Raw genomic sequence first — 24,612 nt, forward strand, 5'->3', positions numbered from 1 at the left:
CCCCACCCTCCCGGCGTGCTGGAGCCTCCGCCGCTGCCGCGGGCCCTGCTCCACCAGGCACATGCGCACTGGCGACGCCGGGCCGGCGCCTTCAGTCTCCTCCTCCGCCGCCTCCCGATTCCGCAGTCACTTCCTGCAGCTGTTTCCCTGTGGGTCCGTTTGGACTGACTTTTGACAGTCAGCCTTCAGCTGTGGAGGGGGCTCTGCCGGGCCAGCCGAGAAAGTTGCGCGGAGGGAGGCGGCGTAGAATCGGGCCGAGCCGGGCGTGGAGGACGGACGGCGGCGGGCGTCCGGGGCAGGCGCGGCGCCCAGACTCCCGGCGCGTCCCGGGGGTTCCGGTAAGTGCGGGCGATCGCGAGCCTCGGGGCATTTAGGACGAGCACCAGAGCGACCAGGCTAGCAGTTCCTTTCCGGTGCGGTCTTTTCACCTGCCCTCCACGTGACCAGCTTGCGGTGCTTTTATTTATTTGTTTTTAAAGCATTTCACGTGTACTGTTTGGATCCTCTAGGCGTGCGGCTGCCTTGGCCCTAGCGCTTGCCCCCGCCCCGTGGGAGACCCGGGATTCCATCTTTCGTGATGGCATCCTCACTGGATTGAGGTGCGTGCGTGCGTGTTTGTGTATGTGTGTGTGTGTGCGTGTGTGTGTGTGTGTATGTATGTGTATGTGAGTGCGCTCTCTTATGTATGCATGCACGTTTTAGAAATTTAAGATATATGTGGGCGATGCTGAAGTATATGTAGCTGTGATTCAAATACGTGAAAGGTTTCCTAGGATTCGGACCCGTCATAACTGAGACTGGAGAACATTCACCAGTTCACCAAGGCCTCTTCTTCCCAGGTTCTTGCGTTCTTTTGGGTCTTCCTTCTGTGATACACCTTATAACTGATTATTGTTCTATTTTCCTCTCTCATTCCTTCTCGCTGTGTTCTGATGACCTTTGAATAATGCTCACCGTCTTTCCCTCATTTTCGGAATCCCCAGTTACAGACTTCCCTAGTTTCCTGAGGTGCTAGTATAACCTGTTCCCTTATTGTGTTTTCTTTCCTCCGAAGATTTCTCCAAATGAGAAAGTGGTTGTCTTTAATGCAGTATGTGAAGAGTAGGCCCCAGTTCGATCATGAAAACTATGCTATATGATCATTCCTTTTCTTTTAAACAGGGTAGACTGAGAAGCTTTGATTTTCTTTATTGTCCCCTCCACCCCTTCCATACCAGGACATTAACCACCATAAATCCTTCATTTATGCTACTGCAAGCATCAAATTGAATGGCTTTTATGATCTGAGGAATATTTTATTTACATCAGGCATCAAGTTAGTTTCTTTTAATCTAATGCAATAGTTGAACAGACTTGAGTCCTATATGCTTTGAACCTCTTTATATTCCACCATATCTGCTTTCACTGAAGGCTGCGTTTTTAGATTTTTATTTTATGCTAGTTTTTTTTTTTTTGTGAGTATAGTAATATCTGATGTAATTGTCTTGCATAGATACTTTTGGGGGAGTTGACATCATTTTGATTATTAAATATTACAAGAAAGAATTTTGGACTATCTAGCTATTCTTTAAACATTAAAAGGTAAAATATGATAATGGGTAAGTCTGTACTGTATGATAATTTTTTCTTCAATTCAAGAGATTTTATCAGGCCTTTATTTTGATGGAAGCCTGTAGCTGGGGGAGACACATGCTGGTATTTCCTCAAGTGGGAGTGAACTTTTATAGAACAAGTCCAGACATGTCTAGGCCATTGGTAACATTTGATTTTCTCTTTATATTGCTTATTTCCTTTATCCAGATGTTCTAACATCCCTCTTCACCATTTCTCTCTGAGCTGGCAGCTTGTCATTGGCACTTTGGTATCCTTTTGTTTCTGTACAGGTGGTATATGTAGTCTTTTAATATTACTAATTGTCATGATTAGGTAGTTAAACTTTTTAAAAAGTGGTCTTTGTCCCCATAGTTTTCTTTTTTAAAATATCCATATTTGCCTTTGCTTTCTGAATGTCTTCACTTGGTTTAATTGAGAGGAATAATGTGATTATAGAGAACCTGACTTTTTAAATGTTCTAAGTCTGTACTGCTTTTTATAAAATATTCTCAGAGGTATGGACAACATACTTCTGCTTGAAAGTAAAATAACATTATTGTTTTTCTAAATATTATGCTTAATGAGAAATATTGTTGAATACTATGACTAATGAATGATGTGTGTACTTTGCTATTTAGTACATTGTTTTCCCATTGCACTGATAACCTCTCCTGCTCTAAGAGCCTGAATTTAGTACAAAAACTGTTATTTGGTTGCAATTTACAGGTGTATATACTTATTAAATGTGGTAAAAGAGACTTAACTTTTCAAAATTCTCCTTGGTTGATTTTAGTAAATCTGTTATCGTAAAAAGCATATACTTTTCTATTGCAGATGGAAAGTTTTGGCACTTAAAATAGCTATATTTTATTGACCAAAAAGAGGTTTTAATAGTATTGAAAGTGGAAGGAATAGAGGATTTTGAGATAAGGATTTTAATTTGGGTTCATTAGAATCGTGGGAACTCAAAGCACATAGTGTGGTTCATTTTGAGATACTCAGGGCTAGGGGCTTCCCTCATAGCTCAGTTGGTAAAGAAATCACCTGCAATTCAGAAGACCCCATTTCGATTCCTGGACCAGGAAGATCCGCTGGAGAAGGGATAGGTACACACTCCAGTATTCTTGGACTTCACTTGTGGCTTCACTTGTGGTAAAGAATCCGCCTGCAGTGCAGGAGACCTGGGTTTGATTCCTGGGTTGGGAAGATTCCCTGGAGAAGTATTCTGGCCTGGAGAATTACCTGCATCAAACAGTGCATGAAGTAAGCGTCCAGTGGGGTACTGGATCATATTGCCAGGGCCCCAGTATAATTCTAGTTCCTCAGTCTTTTCAACTATTTGCTTTCCCTGATAGTCTCTATTGTTTCCCTCAGAAAAGACCCAATATGTTCCAGTCCCACTTCAGTTTTACCCGTTTCTCCTGCCTCTGACCCAGATGGCAACTTCTAATCTTGAGTATCTCAAAATGAACCACACTATGTGCTTTGAGTTTCCACGATTCCAATTAACCCAAATTAAAATCCTTACCTCAAAATTTACCTCTAGAGAGAGAAAGAAAATACTCTGATTTTATAGAGGGCTAATGAATACAGTCTAAGGCTACATGAGGTGGGGTCTTCAATTTGAGCCTGTGGGGCACAGGCACATAATATGAATAGAAGCAGCAGGCTGAGTGGGCACTTGAGGTGGCCTAGAGAAGACAAGCTTGGGTACCCAGGACAGTGCCTCTCAATACTAATTAGCTATTGTTGCCCAGGTAGGACTATGGTCCAAGTATTGTCAGATCCCCCTTTTATCAAGAGGAGCCACAAATCTTTTGATTTTGAAATGTTGACAACCAATTAAATTTAAAAATGAAAGCAAAATGAAACACTGTATATTCCAAACAGAGCACATCTGTGGCTGCATGTGGCCTTCAGGTTGTTTGTTTGCAACCTCCACTTTGAAGATTCATTGGATCAATTATTTCAGTGTTACTAGTTGGCTTCCCTGGAGAAGGCAATGGCAACCCACTCCAGTACTCTTGCCTGGAAAATCCCATGGACGGAGGAGCCTGGAAGGCTGCAGTCCATGGGGTCGCTGAGGGTTGGACATGACTGAGCGACTTCACTTTCACTTTTCACTTTCATGCATTGGAGAAGGAAATGGCAACCCATTCCAGTGTTCTTGCCTGGAGAATCCCAGGGACAGGGGAAACTGGTGGGCTGCTGTCCATGGGGTCGCAAAGAGTCGAACATGACTGAAGCGACTTAGCAGCAACAGCAGCAGCAGTTGGCTTCCCTGGTGGCTCAGAGGTTAAAGCATCTGCCTGCAAGGCGGGAGACCCGGATTCAATCCCTGGGTTGGGAAGAATCCCTGGAGAAGGAAATGGCCACCCACTCCAGTATTCTTGCCTGGAGAATCCCATGGACGGAGGAGCCTGGTAGGTTACAGTCCACGGGGTCGCAAAGAGTCGGACACGACTGAGCGACTTTACTTTCACTTTTCACTAGTTGATCAGAAGGTACATGTTTATTTATTTTTGTCACATTTAGTGACTCAACAGTTTTTCCAAGATATCAGAGTATATGTCTAATATTGGCTATTAGATATATAGAGTTCTTGGATAGTTAAGCTAGTTCTAGACATGTTTGCAGTAGTTTGAGCAGTGACACTCTTGATTTCACTGTTTTTGATATTATTTGGATGGAAAGACTAGTTTGCATGAAAAGGGGATATTTGCTAAGGTTCTGTGCTGGTGTTTTTTTTTTTTTTTTTGACTATGATTATCATCAAGAGTGTTTTAAGTGTGCCTGAGGGAAGGGGTCTGGACTGGGTGACCTTTGATGTTCATGTCAGTCATGTGACTTTTAGATTTAATTAGCAATGGATGCAATGCTATTAATGTTCATGGGCCAGAGGGACTGCAGTTGGAGCTGTGCCAGGCAAAATCAAGCCAAATCCATAAAGCTCTTCTCAGTGGAAGAGCATTGTGTCAATGTGGATTAACAGATGGGGGAAATGTGCCGGATGAGGGAAAAGAAAGGGAGTCTCAAAGATGGTTTGGAAGCAGAGGAAGGAACCTATGATGTGGTCATTTACATGTCATATTGCTGATGACACATTTTTACGTTTTTTTTTTTTTCCAATATTTGCTGTTGATTCAGATTTGAAGACCCGACTTCTCCTCATCCTTTGGATGATGCCCAAGGCTTTTCTACCCAATGATCCTCTTGCAACACGCCGGGCTTCCTCCGCCTAAGCGGCCCTCATCCTCTCCTCCTATGTCAGTGGCCGCCAGGTCTACAGGAGCCTTGCAGCTTCCACCGCAGAAGCCTTTTGGGCAGGAGGCTTCCTTGCCTTTGGCTGGGGAAGAAGAGCCACCTAAGGGAGGGGAACAAGACACTGCCCTGGAGGAGCTATGTAAGCCCCTGTACTGCAGGCTCTGCAATGTCACCTTGAACTCAGCGCAGCAAGCCCAGGCTCATTATCAGGTAAGGGAAGAAAAGAAAAATCAAGCATCTGGTGAGAGAACATTTCAGGGCTCTGCTCAATTCACAGGTGTCTCTGAAATGACCATTTGTGCCTGGAATAATAAGATGGCTAAGTATTTGTTTGGCTAAAAGCACAGTGTTGCTGCTTTAAAAGAAAACATCACTTTTCTTGGAATGAGATTTCTTTCAACTTCCTACACTTAGCTGTGTGGCATCAGTTTATCTGGGGTTTTGTGTGCATGTGTGCTCAGCTGCTTCAGTCATGTCTGACTCTTTGTGACCCTGTGGACTGTAGCCCTCCGGGCTCCTCTGTCCAGGGGAATTTCCAGGCAAGAATACCAGAGTGAGTAGCCATTCCTTTCTCCAGGGCATCTTCCTAACCCAGGGATGGAACCCACATCTTTCACATTTCCTGCGTTGGCAGACAGGTTCTTTACCACTGGTGCCACCTGGGAAGCCATCTGTTGTTTTAGGCAAATAAAATCACCTATGCATGTTTGAACCTGTGGTCCTAAGGAGATCAGGGGTTTGAAGTACCGTGTACCATACTCAATTCAGTGTCAAAGTTGTCTGAAAGAATTAGTTTTATAAATATTCTCTTCCAGCTAATGCAGTTTGTATCAGTTCAGAATATTGTTTGTCTATGAATCTTAAGCTTTTCCTTTTGACCTCTGTCATTGCTAAGGAAAACACAGGTATGTTTCTTGATTGTTTTCTGTATGTAAAATTATATCTTCTTTTTTTGAGAAAAGAGATCCAAGAAGCCATTGAGGCCAAATTCCATTGAATGAAAATAGGTTTTCTGGGTCATCATTGATTTGACTATTTAGTCTCTGCATGAATATCTGAAATAATAGGACAGTATGGTAGAAGGCTGACTGTTAGGAAGATGTTTCTCCTGCTGTGCCTCTGTAACTTCCTTCAAGTTTTCATTTACTCTGGGTGTAAGTCTTTGCTGTTTTGTTTAGGGTTAATCTTCAAGGTGGCTAATTGCATCACTTTGTGATTGTACATCAGAGACATTTTAACGGTGAATTGCTTTCTTCGGGATTTAGGGGAAGACATGTTACTTTTATGGAGTTCCTGTTGTTTGGCTTTATTTTGCCCTCCAATGCAAAGAGTTAATTATATCACCCAGATCTTGGCAAGTGTGGCTGTTGGTCATTGACCAGTGTGTTAGTCGCTCTGTCGTGTCCGACTCTTTGATCATTATTGGTTCGTAAAAGCCTCTTCTGGATTTCTTTCACGTTTCTTTCTTTGTCCCCATCCCCTACTGTCATTCCCTCTGTGTGTCACTTCCCATGACAATGGTTTGACATGGGTTCTTCTTTTGCCTGTTGTACTTTTCGGTTGTGGTCTATTAGGATGATCCATGTCAAATTCAACACACAGTGCTATCAATAGCTTTTGTCTTCATTTGTTTCTGTGGAATGTTTGGTTTTATGGCCTACGACTCATGAAAATCAAGCCTGGTTTCTAAAGTTTTGATTTTTAGCTGTTTAAACCATTAACTTGGGAGCAAGTTAATTGTGTGTCATATACACATGTAAGTACCATTTACAGAAAAGTTGTTTACTTTTATGAGGGAAAACTCTTGGGCAATATGTAATTTAAATATATGTGCATGGATTGTACATACACCTCCTGCCTTTTTCCTTCCTAATATCTCTTTGTGACAGTGATGGATGCTTCTGGTTATTCATAGAGTTCAATTTGAGCAGAGTCATTGGATTATAATGCTTAAACTAGATAAGAAAGAGAACCAGAATTTATTTAGGTTTTTTCATTTCTTCTGTACTTGTGTGTATGTGTGTGCTGAACTTTTTAGCTGATGAGTAAAATATACTTAATTTCAGCTTCCTCAGTGATACAGTGCATATATGAATTAGAAAATATAAGAAAATGGAATTAAATTTTAGATAATCAGAATTTTTAAGTGGAAAAGTTGGAGAAGGACAGCCTGTTCTAGAAACAATTTAAGCAGCCAAGAACTGAGGAAAAGTAGAGTAGGGAAGAAGCAAACTGGTATCTAGAGAGTGGAACCTAATAGAAAACTAAAAGTTTGAGTGTAATAAAAGCCAGTTCTTAAGAGCTCAGAAGCAAAGATTTGAATGAAACCAGTGTTACTGGTAATTCTTAGGGGAAGAAGTTTTCTTCCTCTAAGAAACAAAGCAAGCAGTTCATGTTTAAAAGTACAGAGCAGTTTCATTAGGATAGCTTAGAAGAAAGCTAATCCAGAAGTGAAATCTGGATTTCAACCTGAGAGAAATGTCAGCATGCGAGAGTGTGGATCAAAGAGTAGATCAGAATAATAAATACTCAGAGTGTGAACACAACATACGTGGGTGCACCAACATAGAAAAAAAGCATAGCAATGTTATCCTGAAAGATACATCAAAGACTATACCAAGGGTACACGAATAGGCTGTGATTTAGGAAGTCTTCTAGTGACAAGGGTAAGACTAATGAGTAAGGCTTACTGAGGACTAGAAATAGGCAGAATGGCAATGATTGTAGACTGATACAGCAAGGTGGCTGATGAGATGATGGAAATAAAGTTTTATTTCAACTCTAAAACGTGCTTTGTAATTTTTTAATACTGACTGATACCAAGACCACAGATTCATTATTTTGATTATGTGTGAGATAAAAGGGATCAGTGGTAGCCTATTTATAAGCTAGAAACACATTCATGTGAGGTCATAAATCACAGCTGATTACATTACTCAGAACGTTTTAGTCAGTTGATGGCATTGTTGAAATCTCAAAGTTTCAGGTTGCGCAGGGTATTGTAAACAGCCTTCAGTCTGGTTTGCGTGGTGTTTCGGTAGAGACCGCCCATATCATGCTCCAGGAATCCAGGACACACAATGGAAACTGCTCAACAAATACTTCCCTTTAAGCTCACTGAGATTTTCCCCTGCCATCCTCGTGTTCCTAAGCTGGGGCTGCCTTAGTGATGACCCTTGCATATCCAGTGGTCATCACAGATTTAGTTCTATTCCCAGGACTTTTTAACCTAGTCAGCTTGCTTCAAAATACCCTTTGCTATGGTTTCATTTTTAATGACGGTACATATTTTTGTGGTTATAATTTAAAGTCAAACCTTGGAGGAAAAATATGTATTCATTTTATTAAAATCTGTCTGTAGGCTTCAGGTTACTTAGGGTAAGCCAGACATGGAATAACATAATACTGTTTCAGCAGCATAATTGCCCAGAGGAAGAATCACTTTAGGATAGAAGGTCATTAATAGAAATTTAAAAAGCAAAAAGCACTGGATAAATTTTGCTAAGGCCTCTACATTTTGAAATAACGTCAACCATTTTTCCCTGTTAATTCATGTAACTCGTTTGAAAAAGAACTGGTTATTCAAGGTACATTTAAAAAATCTGTCAACAACATAGATTTCTATTTGTAATATTTAGTAGCCAAACAACAACCTACCATAGTAAGTAGATTAATTTGAAAAACACAGAACACAGGGGAAAAATGTAGTTCTAGAATTGAAATACAGAAGATAGTGACCTTAATTCATACTTCAGAGGATACAGCTGATGTTATCCCCAAATTTAAAGTACTGATTTTGGCACATACATTTTTACGTTGATCACCCAGCTTTGGATGATGCCAGCTTTGGATGATGCCAGCTTTGGATGGCATAGTCTCTAATGTCAGCTAATTTTTATGTTTCCCCCCCGCCAAGTTTCCCATTTGATTGTTTTCCAGTTGAACTTGCAGTGTACTGAGAGTGGTCAAAATAAACTTTGTTGGTAGACAGAAGCTCTCTGTGACCCTGTTAGCTGGATCTCACCACCTTTCTGCTTCCCTGTCTCATCCTGCCTACCTCTTGCACGCTTAGTCACTCAGTCATGTCTGACTCTGTGACAAAGGGCAGGCAGATTCTTGACTGCTGAGCCACCAGGGAAGCCCCCTCCCTACCTGGTTTCTTTGCATTTCACAATAGATATCCTTCTCTACAAGGCTGATTCCTCACCCTGTACTCTGGATTTCATCACCTATCATCCCCTCTTCACCTCAATCAGATTAAAAACATGCTCAGGTTTTTCCCCCCCATGTCAATAAAAATAGCAACAACAACCTTCCCTTTACTTTTAATTCCTCTGTTAGCAATCTTTCTTTTCTTCTGTCCTTGGAGTTCTGCTGGATATACTTGTAAGTTTTCATTTCCTGACCCGCCATACTCTGGTTTCCATTCCTGTATTCTGGTGAAATGGTCCTTTTCAAGGCTATCTGTGACATTAGAGGTGAAATCTAGCTCCTTCTCACGTAGCCTCTTTGTAGCATTGGCACTGGTAACAGCTTACCCCTTAAAACATTTGAAGATATTTTTCTCAAAATAATGCCTATAGAATAAAAGATTTATAATGAAAAGCAGTAATCACCTGTTCTCACTTCCACAGGTATGCCCTACCTTTTCTTCTCAATTCTTCTTTCTGCCTCCCATCTTTGGTTGGCTCTAGTTTTATTTTGACAACATCAAGTTTTATAACATTTTTGTTTATTCTGTAATCAGATTAACTTTCCTATGCTTGATACTTGCAAGTTGACTCAAATTGTTAAAAATTGATATTTAGCTTTTGTATTATTAGTAGGGAAATGTTGTTCAGTGCAAAGCTATTTCTTTCTTTCTGTTTCCAATGTCGTGGTTCCATACCACTTAAAGAGATGTTCAAATGGATGGCTCTTTCTTGAAAGTCACCAGTTCCTCAAAATCGTTCCCTTTTAGTTTCCTTCAGATGTGTATTATAACTTTGAAATAGCTTTTTGTTTTTCCTTGAGTTTCTCACACTTTCTTAAAAAAAAATAGGAGATTCTTAGGCCTTAAAAAAATCTGCTGCTGCTGCTGCTGCTGCTAAGTTGCTTCAGTCGTGTCCGACTCTGTGCGACCCTACAGACGGCCTCCTACCAGGCTCCCCCATCCCTGGGATTCTCCAGGCAAGAACACTGGAGTGGGTTGCCATTTCCTTCTCCAATGCATGAGAGTGAAAAGTGAAAGTGAAGTCTCTCAGTCGTGTCTGACTCTTAGCGACCTCATGGACTGCAGCCTACCAGGCTCCTCTGTCCATGGGATTTTCCAGGCAAGAGTACTGGAGTGGGGTGCCATTGCCTTCTCCGTAAAAAAATCTGCTAGCTTCTTAATCTTTCTTTTTATTGTTTATTATCCATTTCACTTATCTTCATGAAACCCACTGATTTCTTGTTCTAATTTGAACCAGATACTTTACATTTGGATCATGACTTCATTGTGTATCTTTTTTTGTTTCCAGTAGTTTTTCATTGCTTTCATTTTCCCCCTTCTTTTTCTTACATGATATATCTTTATCATATCCTCATTTTCCCCTCCAAACTCTTGATCACTCTATATATTGTGTGGAATCCCCCTTTTTGCCCCCAGATCCTTCTGTCTTCGTGCTCCATTCTCAACTGGTTGCCTTCTGAGTTTGCTGCACAGCTGTTAGTTTTGAATTTCTCTTCATTGCTCTGTGGCTTAGGTTGCCATTTTCTGAATATGCTTGTGTTCTTTTTTTTAATCTGGTCTTGTTGGAGTACATCTTCACATTACTTGAAGGAAGAAAGGATAAATATAAATGTATATTATAGCACATTTCTCTCTCTTTAAAGTGAAGTAGTAATGAATGGGAAATAATATTTTTCTGAGATACCTTTATGTGTCTAAAAATGTCTGTATTATAACTTCACACTTGACAGTTCAGTTCCAGGTTGACTATTATTTTCCTAAAAAGGTTAAAAGCTATACTGCATTGTGTATGCATGTATACCTGTGTGTTTCGTTTTGTTTTTGTCTTCCTAGTGTTGCTGAAGAGAACTCTCATTCAGATTCTTATTCTCTTGTGGGTGACCCACTTTAATTTTGGGCTTTTTTTTCTGGAAGTTTTTAGGCTTTCTTTTTTATCCTTGGTATCTGAAGTTTCCCAGTGATGGGTGTGTCTCGGTCTGGGTCTTCATTCATTTGTCCCTGTCAGCCTTAGCGGATCCTTTCAGTTTGCATACTCTCATTTCTCTTGAGCTCTGGGGAATTTTCTTTGATATGATTTCCTTGATAATATTCTTCTATATATTTCTCTTTTTTCCCCTGGTAATTGTATTAGCACTATCTTGGATTAGCTGGATTGATTCTTCATATTTCTTATTTCTCCCTTTTATTGAATTTCTGAGAGGTATTCTTGAATTCTAATGCTCTGTTGAATTTTTTTAGTTTTGATAATCATATATTTAATTTTTAGGGGTATATTGATTTCTCATTATTTTCTTTTCTAGCATGTGTCTTATAGGATATTAGCTAACTTATCCTGGGGTCAGACTAGTGTTCAAGTTCTAGTATGAAATACTTACTGGATGTATGGTATTGGAAATACACCCTAATTTCTCTGTGCCTCATGAAGATGATGATGATAATGATGATACTTATCATACCTGCAGGTTAGTAGGTATAAAACATTTAGGACAGCTCCTAGTGCTTGAGTGAGTCCTTAATTGTGTTTAGTCGTCCTAAGGTGCAGTGGAGCAGGGTGCTATGGACTCTGGGACAACGCTGTTCTCATTTCTGGCATTTACTTGTGGCTTTGGGCAACTTTAACTTTTAAATGTGAATACTTTTATTGTATAAAGCACTTAAAAATTTCTGCATGCACCTCATCAGATTCCCACAATATTAATATTTTATATACCTATAGTATAGTTATCAAAATCAGGAACTCAATACTGATAACAACAATAGTATCTGCTCTACAGACTGTTTTGTTGTTGTTCAGTTGCTAAGTCATGTTTGACCTTTTGGGACCCCATGGACTGTAGCACATCAGGCTTCCCTCTCCTTCGCCACCTCTCAGAGTTTGCTCAAACTCATGTCCATTGAGTTGGTGATGCCGTCCAACCATCTCATCCTCTGCTGTCCTGTTCTCCTCCTGCCTTCAATCTTTCCCAGCATCAGGGTCTTTTCCAGTGAGTTGGCTCTTTGCATCAGGGAGCCAGAGCATTAGAGCTTCAGCTTCAGCATTGGTCCTTCCAATAAATATTCAGGGTTGATTTCCTTTAGGATTGACTGGTTTGATCTCCTTCCATTCCAGGGTAGTATCAAGAGTTCGCCAGCACCATAATTCAAAAGCATCAATTTTCCAGTGCTCAGCCTTCTTTATGGTCCACCTCTCACATCCGTACATGACTACTGGAAAAACCATAGTTTTGGCTATACAGACCTTTTGCATTTCATCAGTTGTTTACTAATGTCCTTTCTCTGGTTCAGGGATTCAATCCTAGATATATTTTTGCATGTGGTGTTATGTGTTCTTTAATGTGAATGGGTTAAATTTTTCTATGCTTTTTACTATCTTGCAATTTTTGAGAAGTTATTTTGTAGAAAGATCCAATTTGGGTTTGTTTGTTTCTTTCTCATGATTGAATTCAGGTTATGTGGGTTTTTTTGGACAGGAATACCACAGAACTGATGTTGTGCCTTTCCCATTTTTTCATATTGGAAAGGACTTGATGTGAATATTTCCATCACTGCTGCTGTTAACTTTTGATCACTGATTAAGGTGGTGCCTGCTGGGGCTCTCCTTTGTAAAATTACTGTTTTTCTTCTTATGTTTAATAAGTATCATATGGGGAGATACCTTGAGACTATGTGAATATTTCTCATTCTATTTTTACATAGCGATGTACATAATAGTGATAATAGCATCTATTAATGATTTTTCCCTCCAGTAATTATTACCGTGGTGTTTGCCAAATGGTGATTTTTCTGCTTCAATCATTCTTTCTATATTTATAGTTAGAATTTTACTTTAATGAAGAACTTTCCCAAATAATTAGTATCACTGTGGATTGTAGATTCTTATATTAATTCAGGGATATAAACACTTACTATAATTTATTTTGATGTATTAACTGTCTCACATTTGACCAGTGTGTTTCCCTTCAGGCTGGTGCTTATGTTCATTTGACATTTCCCCATTATTTTTTGTGTAGTTCCTTACTTTCTGACAATACAAAGTATTCCAAGATTTTTTGGTACCTTCCCCATGTCAACCATTTCTTCAAGGAGCCAGTTGTTGTTTTTTTAATTGGAGAATGGTATTTAGAGACCAAAATCTGAGTGTTGGGTGTGCCTTTTGGTACTCGAGTGTCATTGCTTCTAGATCTTCTTATGGCAGAGCTAGTTATATATGTATCATTATACACAGTACACACATTGACACACACAAACATGTACACACTCACAGTACACATAAAGTAATTCTGGGATTGATAATCTATGTCCTTTTGGAAAATAAGCATACTAATGAGAGGATAATATTTATGTCTTGTTCTTTTGGTGTCTAGCATTATAGTGTGTAGTCAAAATACTATTTTACAAAGTTACTTAGATTACAAAGATGCTGCTCTGCTGGTGTTGTCCTTTGTAAAGTTATTTTTCTTCTTGTGCTTAGTTAGTATTATGGGAGAGATACTTTCAGACTGACTATGTGAATAGTTTTTTCCTTTCCCTCCTCCTTTGGTGTGGTCATGTTATTTTTTCATACAGTTAGGCTTATTTTTGTTTGTACTTATTTCACTTTGGGTCTTCCGCAGTTCTTGTTGACTTTGATTCTTTTTCTAAGCCTGTAGAATGTTAATATAGTTCTAAAAGTCAGAATCATACAAAAAGGTATATTTACTTAGAGTTTTAATTCATTTTTATTGGAGTATAGTTGCTTTACAATGTTGTGTTAGTTTCCACTGTACAGCAAAGTTAATCAGCTATATGTATACATATATCCCTCTTTTTTGGATTTCCTTCCCTTTCAGGTCACCACAGAGCACTACCAGAGTTCCTAAGCTATATAGTACGTTCTCATTAGTTATCTCTTCAATGCTTAGTATCAATAGTGTATGTGTTTCAATCCTAATCTCTCAATTCATCCCACACCCCTGCTCCCCACCTGGTGTCCATGTGTTTGTTCTCTATACCTGGGCAAAAGGTATATTTAGAAAGGTGTCACACTATATCATCTCATGTACTCCTTTTTCATTTTTTTCTTATTTACACTATTTTATGCGATTTTACCATCCTGTTCAGTTATTTACTGTTTTACTACCTGATTTGTCAGTTTTTAATGGTATCCCAGCTGTTGCCTATTACAGAATCAATGAGCTTATTCTACTTTCCTTTTCCCATTGCATTATTTCCATTGTGTCATAATGTATATTTAAACATTAATCTTTCACTGTCATCTTCACCTTTTTAGTGTTTGATACAGTTCAGTTCAGTTCAGTCTCTTAGTCTTGTCCAACTCTTTATGACCCCATGGACTGCAACATGCCAGGCTTTCCTGTCCATCACCAACTCACAGAACTTGCTCAAACTCATGTCCATTGAGTTGGTGATGCTATCCAACCATCTCATCCCCTGTCGTCCTTTTCTCTTCCTGCCGTTGCCTTCAATCTTTCCCAGCATTGATAATTTAAACACCTGAAAATACTTAACATCAGTCCTTTTGCTGGTTTCCCCAGTCATTTCTTGGGTGAATGAAGTGTTAATAGATTTTTCAAGAGTGACTTTTAAGTACTGAATTCCTAAGGTCTTGTGTATAGAAATATTTTTTATAGTCTTTACATTTGATACAGGAATAGTTGGCTGGGCATAAAATCCTTGGTTCACACCTTTATTTTTTAAAAAAGGCTGTTCCATTATTGCCTTGCTTTGTGTATTGTCGACGCCATTCTAATTCCTTTGCCTTTGCAAGTTATTTGATCTTTTTGCCTTGAGAGTTTAAGAGGACTTTTTTTTCTTTTCTTTGAAGTCTCATACAGTTTAAAAGATCGACTGCAGATTTGATTGTTCTGGATTAACTTTCCCAGATACCTGGCATGCCTTTTCAATATGTAGATTCAGATCTTCATTTACTTTTGGACAATTTTAGACACTTTTGAACAATTACAGTTTCAAATGTTAATTCTGTTTGATTGTTTGCTTTTGCTTTTCTTCTCTGGGGACTCCAGTTTTATATAAGTCATTCTTTTTTTACTTGTCTTTCACTTCTATTGCTTCCTCTCTTGACCCTTTAAATTTTTATCATTTTTATTTTCTTGACTACTTTTCCGTCTTTCTTCAATACCTCTTACTACATTTTCATTTGAGTCTATTCTTCTTTGACAGTTGGGTTTACTCCTCATTTTGGATATAAGTACCTTTTACTGTGTAGAATTTAATTATCCTTTTCATTTCGGTGGCTCCGAGGTTAAAGCATCTGCCTGGAATGCTGGAGACCCGGGTTCGATCCCTGGGTCGGGAAGATCCCCTGGAGAAGGAAATGGCAACTCACTCCAGTACTCTCGCCTGGAGAATCCCATGGAGGGAGGAGCCTGGTAGGCTACAGTCCATGGGGTTGCAAAGAGTCGGACACGACTGAGCAACTTCACTTCACTTCATTTCTCATTATATTTTGCCTAATTTTTCTTTGTACATTTTGAATTCCTGTTTCAAGGTGATTTTTTAAAAAATATCCTCAAAGTTTTGTTTGAATATATATTTAATTCTGTTTGGAGTATTGTTTTCTTTTGTTTCTTTTTGTTTGTTTTGGAGGTGTAATTCATTTGCTGAGATGTATTTTTTTGTAACTTTGTGTATAATTGATTTCTTTTTGTGTATTCATTATGTGGGTTTTTGGCAGTTTATGAGATTCATAATTCAGTGGCAACCTCTTCTATCACTGTAGCAAAGTCCAGTTCTTTAATAATTTTTTTTTTATGGTGGTCAGGAGAGTGTATGTCCTCTGATTTTTTTAAAAAAATTCATTTTTTACTGCACTGGGTCATTGTTGCTGTGCAAGGGCTTTCTCTAGTTGTGGTGAGCAGGGGCTACTCTCTAGCTGTGGCACGCAAGACCTAGAATGTGTGGGCTTTGGTAGTTGTGGCTTGTGGGCTCCAGAGTACAGGCTCAGTAGTTGTCGCACATGGGCTTAGCTGCTCTGAGGCATGTGGAATCTTCCTGGACCAAGGATTGAACCTGTGACTCCTACAATGGTAGGCAGATTCTTGGCCACTGGACCACCTGGAAAGTCCTGACTTCTGAATTTTGCTTTATTCTTTCTTGTCCTGAGGATGCTAACTTTTCCCATTTTGCTTCTCTTCCTCTTCCCCTGCTTGTTGCCAAAGGGTGCCTTTCCCTTCCTTTTTGCCTTTTTCTCCTCTAAAAGCCACTTTGAAGATAGCCAGTTCAGATCATGTGTACATTTAAGTCCCTGTCCAGCAGTCAGTGGCTGGATCATGCTTTAATATTTATAAAACTGGTGGATTTACTTTTTCTGGTGGTGGTTATAAAGCAATCTTAACTCTATAATCTGGCTGCAAGCTTCTTCTCGGTGTCCTTCAGTTTTTGTTGGACTGCTCTCGCTTGTGGCAGGAGCATGAGTGATTACTCATTGGAATTTGATGTTTTTTCTTTTTTACTTACTGTTATTTTGGAGTCTGGGCATTCTGTGGCTTCTAGTTGTATGGAGGGCATGGATTTTGTGTTTTGTTTTTCTTATTGTTCTGTGTTGTTTGTGGGGGATGTATGGAGAAATGCAAATCTAGGCAGCCTCTATGGAGCTATCTGAAAATTCTTGGGTAAATGATTAACTCATTGAACTTAGTTTCCTAATATGTAAAATGGGGACAATAATTTTACCTACTTGTTAGAGATTTCATAATGGTTAAATGAGATAATATTGATAAAGTGTTTAGAACACTTTTACCTGTCACATGAGTGCTCAAAATTGTTAGTTGCCATTGTTATCATTAATGTATAGATGTAATATTTGCTCAAATACTGCTGTAGATACTGGTCTGGAATTAAATGCCTGACACTATCTAAGGTTGATCCCCTGTAATCCTGTGTACTTCATTTTCTTCTGCCTTTTTATGGACTATGGTTCTGTAACTGTGCTGTAGTTCCTGCATATCTGTTCTTTTGTTTCACTGACTTCCTCCTGTTGCCATGCAAACAAGCCTAAGCCATCTTAAAATTTTTGTCCTACTGATTCATTTCCCCTTCTAACTCTGTACTCTTTCTCTGCTCCATGTTGTAGTAGAACTGGTCCGTATAGCTGCCTGTATTGGTTGTCTCCATTTTCACCTCTCCCATTCTTTCCCTTCATGTGGGGTATAAATACCCCACTACTCTACTGGAGTGGTTCTTACCAAGGTTATTCTTTATATTTGTTATATCTGTATCTTTTCAAATCCAGTGTTACTTCTCTGTCCTGACCTGGCAGAACCACTCCTTTTTTTGTTATTGCTGTCTTAAAATCATTTTGAAGCCCCTCAGACATAAAAATATTTGAAATAATATAATGGAAATGTGTATCTGTCATGTAGCTTCTAGAATGAAAAGCTAGAGTCGTCTAGCTTCAGTTCAATTGGACTTGTGCCTTTCCCAGCTAAGCTGCTCCTATCTGAAAGGTCAGTTTTCATTCCAGTCACAAAGAAAGGCAATGCCAAAGAATGTTCAAACTACCAGACAGTTGCACTCATCTCACATGCTAGCAAAGTAATGCTCAAAATTCTCCAAGCTAGGCTTCAACAGTATGTGAATAGAGAACTTCCAGATGTTCTAGCTGGATTTAGAAAAGGCAGAGGAACCAGAGATCAAATTGCCAACATCTTCTAGATCACAGAAAAACCAAGAGAATTTCAGAAAAACATCTACTTCTGCTTCATTGACTATACTAAAGCCTTTGACTGTGTGGATCACAACAAGCTGTGGAAAATTCTTCAAGAGATGGGGATACCAGACACCTTACCTGCCTCCTAGGAAATCTGTATACAGGTCAAGAAGCAACAGTTATAACTGGACATGGAACAATGGACTGGTTCCAAATTGAGAAAGGAGTATGTCAAGGCTGTATACTGTTACTCTGCTTATTTAACTTGTATGAGGAGTACATCATGCGAAAGGCTGGGCTGGATCAATCACAAGCTGGAATCAAGATTGCAGGGAGAAATATCAACAATTTCAGATATACAAATGATACCACTCTAATGACAGAAAGAGAAGAGGAACTAAAGAGCCTCTTGATGAAAGTGAAAGAAGAGAGTGAAAAAGCTGGCTTAAAATTCAACATTCAAAAAGCATAAACCGTAGCATCTGGTCCCATCACTTCATGGCAAGTAGATGGGGAAACAATGGAAACAGTGACAAAGTTTCTTTTCTTGGGCTCCAAAATTACTGCAGATGGTAACTGCAGCTATGAAATTAAAAGACACTTGCTCCTTGGAAGAAAAGCTGTGGCAAGCCTAGACAGCATATTAAAAAGTGGAGACATGAATTTGCCGACAAAGGTCGGAATACTCAAAGATATGGTTTTTCTAGTAGTCATGTATGGATGTGAAGATTGGACCATAAAGAAAGCTGAGTGCCAACAAATTAATGCTTTTGAACTGTGGTGCTGGAGAAGACTCTTGAGAGTCCCTTGAATGGATAGCAAGGAGATCAAACCAGTCAGTCCTAAAGGAAATCAGTCCTGAATATTCATTGGAAGGACTGATGCTGAAGCGGAAGCTCCAGTACTTTGGCCACCTGATGGGAAGAACTGACTGGTTGGAAAAGACCCTGATACTGGAGAAGATTGAAGGTAGGAGGAGAAGGGGATGAGAGAGGATGAGATGGTTGGATGGCATTACTGGCTCTTGGTTGGATGGCATCACTGGCTCGATGGACATGAGTTTGAGCAAGCTCTGGAAGTTGGTGATGGAGAGAGAAGCCTGGTGTGCTGCAGTCCATGGGGCTGCAGAGTTGGACACGACTGACTGACTGAACTGAACTGAACTGAGCTGCTTTTATGCTCCCAGATGTAGCCACTATACTAAATTGGTATTTTTGTCCCCCACCTCCCCTCCCACCACATTTTTGTATTTTTGCTACATATATATCTTCTTACATAAAATGTAGTGGTTTCATATTTTAATGCTCATATTAAAGTGATTGTGCCTACATATCTTTCTTTTCCAATATGTTCTTTTTATTCAGCATTTTGTTATCTTTTTTGTTGTCACACAGGGCCTAGTATTTGTATTTTAATCATGGTATAGTATTACATTCAATAAACAGACTACAGTTTATCCGTTATCCTGTAGTTGGACACCTAAGTTGTTTCCACTTTTCAGTAGTTACAAACAGTCCTTCTGCGAACAGTTCTCATAGGTCAGTTGGTCAGTTTGGTCAGACAGTCCTCTCTGACTTTTGGCAACCACATGGACTGCAGCACGACGGGCTTCCCTGTTCATCACCAACTCCAGGAGCTTGCTCAAACTCATGTCCATCGAGTCTGTGGTGCTACTGAATCATTTCATCCTCTGTCTCATCCTCTTTCTCCTCCTGCCATCAGTCTTGTGCAGTATCAGTGTCTTTTCCAATGAGTCAGTCTTCCCATCAGGTGGCCAAAGTATTGGAGCTTCAGCTTCAGCATCAGTCCTTCCAGTGAATATTCAGGACTGATTTCCTTTAGGATTGACTGGTTGGATCTCCTTGCAGTCCAATGGACTCTCAAGAGTCTTCTCCAACACCACAGTTCAAAAGCATCAGTTCTTTAGCACTCAGCTTTCTTTATGGTCCAACTTTCACATCCATACATAACTACTGGAAAAACCATAGCTTTGACTAGATGGACCTTTGTCAGTAAAGTAATGTCTACTTTTTAATAAGCTGTCTAGGTTGGTCATAGGTTTTCTTCTAAGGAGCAAGCATCTTTTAATTTCATGGCTGCAGGCACCATCTGCAGTGATTTTGGAGCCCTAGAAAATAAATTTTGTCACAGTTTCCATTGTTTCCCCATCTATTTGCCATTATGTGATGGGGCTGGATGCCATGACCTTTGTTTTCTGAATGTTGAGCTTTAAGCCAATGTTTTCACTCTCCTCTTTCACTTTCATCAAGGGGCTCTTTAGTTCTCATCGCTTTCTGCCATATGACTGGTGTCATATGGTACCACTGGTGACAGGTTATTGATATTTCTCCTTGCAGTCTTGATTTCAGCTTGTGCTTCATCCAGCCTGGTATTTCACATGATGTACCTCTCATGTAAGTTAAATAATCAAGGTGGCCATATACAGCCTCGACGTACTCCTTTCTCAATTTGGAACCAGTCCGTTGTTCCATGTCCATTTCTAACTATTGCTTCTTGACTTGCATACAGATTTCCCAGGAGGCAGGTAAGGTGGTCTGGTATTTGCACCTCTTGAAGAATTTTCCACACTTTGTCTGTGATCCACACAGTGAAAGGCTTTTAGTATAGTCAATGAATCAGAAGTAGATGTTTTTCTGAAATTCTCTTGGTTTTTCTGTGATCTAGCAGATGTTGGCAATTTTATCCCTAGTTCCTCTGCCTTTTCTAAATCCAATTAGAACATCTGGAAGTTCTTGATTCACATACTGTTGAAACCTAGCTTGGAGAATTTTGAGCATTACTTTACTAGCTTGTGAGATGAATGCAACTGTGTGGTAGTTTGAGCATTCTTTGGCATTGCCTTTCTTTGTGACTGGAATGAAAACTGACCTTTTCCAGTCTTGTGGTCACTGCTGAGTTTTCCAAATTTGCTGGCATATTGAGTGCAGCATTTTCACAGCATCATCTTTTAGGATTTGAAATAGCTCAACTAGATTCCATCACCTCCACTAGTTTGTTCATAGTGATGCTTCCTAAGGCCCACTTGACTTCACATTCCAGGATGTCTGGCTCTAGGTGAGCGATCACACCATTGTGGTTATCTGAGTCATTCAGATATTTTTTTAGTATAGATCTTCTGCATATTCTTGCCACTTCTTCTTAATATCTTCTGCTTTTGTTAGCTCCATACCATTTCTGTCCTTTATTGTGCCCATCTTTGCATGAAATGTTCTCTTGGTATCTCTAATTTTCTTGAAGAGATCTCTACTCTTTCCCATTCTGTTGTTGTCATAGGTAGATCCTTATATGTATGTTTTGTTGAAGAGATCGCTAGTCTTTCCCATTCTTTTGTTCTTATTGGTAGCTCCTCATATGTATGCTTTTGTTTGGAATACCTGAAAGTAAATATCCTGGGTTATAATGTATCTAATTAGACTCTTTTTTTGAAGCACCTTGTTATAGATTTCCATAATGCCACAGTTGTCTGGTTTCCATTTTACTTCATTATCCAGACATTCTCAATCTCTTTTTTCTGGACCCTCATTCCCTAGGCTCTTTTTTCTATCTTCCCATTTCTTATGATCTTTATTAAATGCAATTCAGTCATGTAACTGCTATGCTTAAAGCCCTTCAGAGCCCCCTGCTGCCTCTAAAGTCCAAGGTCTATATCATTGACAAAACCATACACAATTAGCTCCCTGTGTATATCAGTTCCTACTTCTTTTCCAAAGGATCCTGGAGACCATCTCAAGCAGGCAGCCCTTTCCTTACACTGTTCCTCTGTTAACAGTTTCTTTCCCCTCATTCCTTCAGTTCAGTTCAGTTCAGTTCAGTTCAGTCACTCAGTCATGTCTGACTCTTTGTAACCCCGTAAATTGCAGCATGCCAGGCCTCCCTGTCCATCACCAACTCCCAGAGTTTACTCAACCTCATGTCCATCGAGTCGGTGATGCCATCCAGCATCTCATCCTCTGTCATCCCCTTTTCCTACTGCCCCCAGTCCCTCCCAGCATCAGGGTCTTTTCCAATGAGTCAACTGTTCCCATGAGGTGGCCAAAGTATTGGAGTTTCAGCTTCAGCATCAGTCCTTCCAATGAACATCCAGGACTGATCTCCTTTAGGATGGACTAGTTGGATCTCCTTGCAGTCCAAGGGACTCTCAAGAGTCTTCTCCAACACCACAATTCAAAAGCAATTCTTCAGCGCTCAGCTTTCTTCACAGTCCAACTCTCACATCCATACATGATCATTGGAAAAACCATAGCCTTGACTAGATGGACCTTTGTTGACCAAGTAATGTCTCTGCTTTTGAATATGCTATCTAGGTTGGTCATAACTTTCCTTCCAAGGAGTGAGTGTCTTTTAATTTCATGGCTGCAATCACCGTCTGCAGTGATTTTGGAGCCCCCCAAAATAAAGTCTGACACTGTTTCCACTGTTTCCCCATCTATTTGCCATGAAGTGATGGGACCAGATGCCATGATCTTCGTTTTCTGAATGTTGAGCTTTAAGCCAACCGTTTCACTCTCCTCTTTCACTTTCATCAAGAGGCTTTTTAATTCCTCTTCACTTTCTGCCATAAGGGTGGTGTCATCTGCACATCTGAGGTTATTGATATTTCTCCTGGCACTCTTGATTCCAGCTTGTGCTTCCTTCAGCCCAGTGTTTCTCATGATGTACTCTGCATATAAGTTAAATAAGCAGGGTGACAATATACAGCCTTGACGTACTCCTTTTCCTATTTGGAACCAGTCTTTTGTTCCATGTCCAGTTCTAACTGTTGCTTCCTGAGCTGCATACAGGTTTCTCAAGAGGTAGGTCTTACCTGTCTAGTAAACTTGCTCATTTTAGAAGATAACTCCTAATGTCCCCCTTTCAGGAAAGCTTTCCCTGGTACTCTCAGGCAGAAATAAGCCTTCCCTTCTCTTTGTTCTCTTAGCAGTTTGTTCCTTATTTCCACTCTAATAATGATTTGTTCAGCCAACAAATATGTAGTGATTGCCTGCTATGTGTTAGAAATTGTTCTAGAAATTGGGGCTAGAGCAGTGCACAAGATGGACAAGGGCCTTATTTTCAAGGAGTCTACATTCCAGAGGGTAGGAAAGAGAAAAAAATGAGCAAACAAACATTATTTCAGTTAGTTATAAGTGGTGCTATGATGAAATAAAACCAGACAGTGTGGTAATGTGATTCAGTGTGTGTGTGTTGGGTGGGGGAAGTGTTCGTCAATAGGGGTGACACCTCAGATTGAGTAAGATGCTGTTTGATGTTGTTTGAATTGAGACTTGAAAGGTAAGAAGGAGCCAGCCATGTAGAGACTGGAAAGAACATTTTAAGCAGAAAGAATAGCAAGTGCAGTGGCCTTAGAGTTGATGTGTTTGGCATGTTTTAGGTGCATGTGTTTGGTTGTCAGGCAGGAACATAATGAGGAGGGGGCCGGGGCGCTGTGTGAAATAAAATCTGAGAAGCAGACAGGGCCAGATCAAAAAGGGCTTGCAGGGAAGATTCACTGATTATAGCTTAAGTGTAGTAGGAGGCCACTGGAAAATTTTAAGTGAGACAGTGACTTATCAGTTTGGCTGATATGAGGAGAATACTAGAAGGATGAGAGGAACACCAGAGACTGTTAGGAGTTGTTGCCTACCACAAGTGAGAAGAGTTGGTAGCTTGGAATACTGTGGTATTTCAGTGTCCATGGAAAGAAGTGGAATGACTTAGAATATATTTTAGAGGTAGGCTGACAGGACTTGCTGATGGATTGAATGTGTTGGCTTTGAGGAGGGGTGGAATCAAGGAAAGGACTCCTTGGCTTTTCTTGAGTAACTAGGTGGAGAGTAATGTCATTTACTGACATGTGGATGAATGGTGGTGGTGGCAGTGATGAGATCGTTCTGTGGTGGGGAGGGAATTAAAATTTATGATTTAGATGTTTTAAGTTGGATATGTTTCTTAAAGGGCTTTTCCATGTGGCACAGTGGTAAAGAATCTGCCTGGCAGTGCAGGAAATACAAGAGATGTGCGTTCAATCCATGGGTCAGGAAGATCCCCTGGAGGAGGAAATGGCAACCCATTCCAGTATTATTGCTGGGAAAATCCCATGGACAGAAGAGCCTGGTGGGCTACAGTCCATGGGGTCACAGAGTCAGACACAGGTCAGCACAGCACACACACGCACGCATGCATGCACACATGCATGCACGCACATGCGCCTCTTCAGGCTGCAATGTGTGGACAGCAAGGAGGCAGTTGGCTATATGGCTCTGAAGGTCAGGGATTGTCTTAGTCTGTCTTACGCTCAAACAACAAACATCTCTTTCTCACAGTTGCAGAGGCTGGAAGTCTGAGATCAGGGATCTAGCATGGGTGGGTTCTGAGGTGCTCTTCCAGACTGCAGACAGCCAATTTCTCCTAAATCCTTATGTGGTGGAAAGCAGACAAGGGAGCTCTTTGATATCTTCTTTTAAAGGCAGTAATTAGACTCTACCCTTATGACCTCATTACCTCGCAAAGGTCCCATCTCCAACTACCATCCCATTGGGATGTAATTTCAAAATAGGAATTTTGGAGGGACATAAGCAATCAGTCCATAACAGGGATAGTGATAGGTAATTTCAGGAATCAGCAACTTATTGATTGTATTTTAAAGCTATGAGACTGAGTAAAATAACCTAGGGTTTGTGTATGGAGGGCTGAGGGTAGTGCATTGGACACTGCAGCTTTTAGAGAATGAGAGGCTGGGAGGTAAGAGGGAGTCATAGAACATGACAGAAGGAAGGAGTATCAATAGTATCGTGCTTCTTAGAGTTACAGTATAATAAAGGCACAGATGTGATCACTAGATTTGACTCCCTGGAAGTCACTGTGATAGTGGTAA

At 40.1% G+C, this 24,612-nt stretch overlaps 1 protein-coding gene across 1 annotated transcript in view; it reads left to right on the forward strand.

Annotated features, from left to right (window-relative positions):
* Positions 1-200: 200 nt before the first annotated feature.
* ZMAT3 (zinc finger matrin-type 3) overlaps positions 201-24,612 on the forward strand; it is a 31,977-nt gene continuing 7,565 nt past the window's right edge. The window contains exons 1-2 of the mRNA XM_052649204.1: positions 201-338; positions 4,741-5,067. Of these exons, the coding sequence (XP_052505164.1) occupies positions 4,798-5,067 (270 nt within the window). The 5' untranslated portion in view covers positions 201-338; positions 4,741-4,797. The remainder of the gene's footprint in view (positions 339-4,740; positions 5,068-24,612) is intronic.

This window comes from Budorcas taxicolor, chromosome 1 (assembly GCF_023091745.1).
Source record: "Budorcas taxicolor isolate Tak-1 chromosome 1, Takin1.1, whole genome shotgun sequence".
In the NCBI taxonomy this organism is placed as follows: domain Eukaryota; kingdom Metazoa; phylum Chordata; class Mammalia; order Artiodactyla; family Bovidae; genus Budorcas; species Budorcas taxicolor.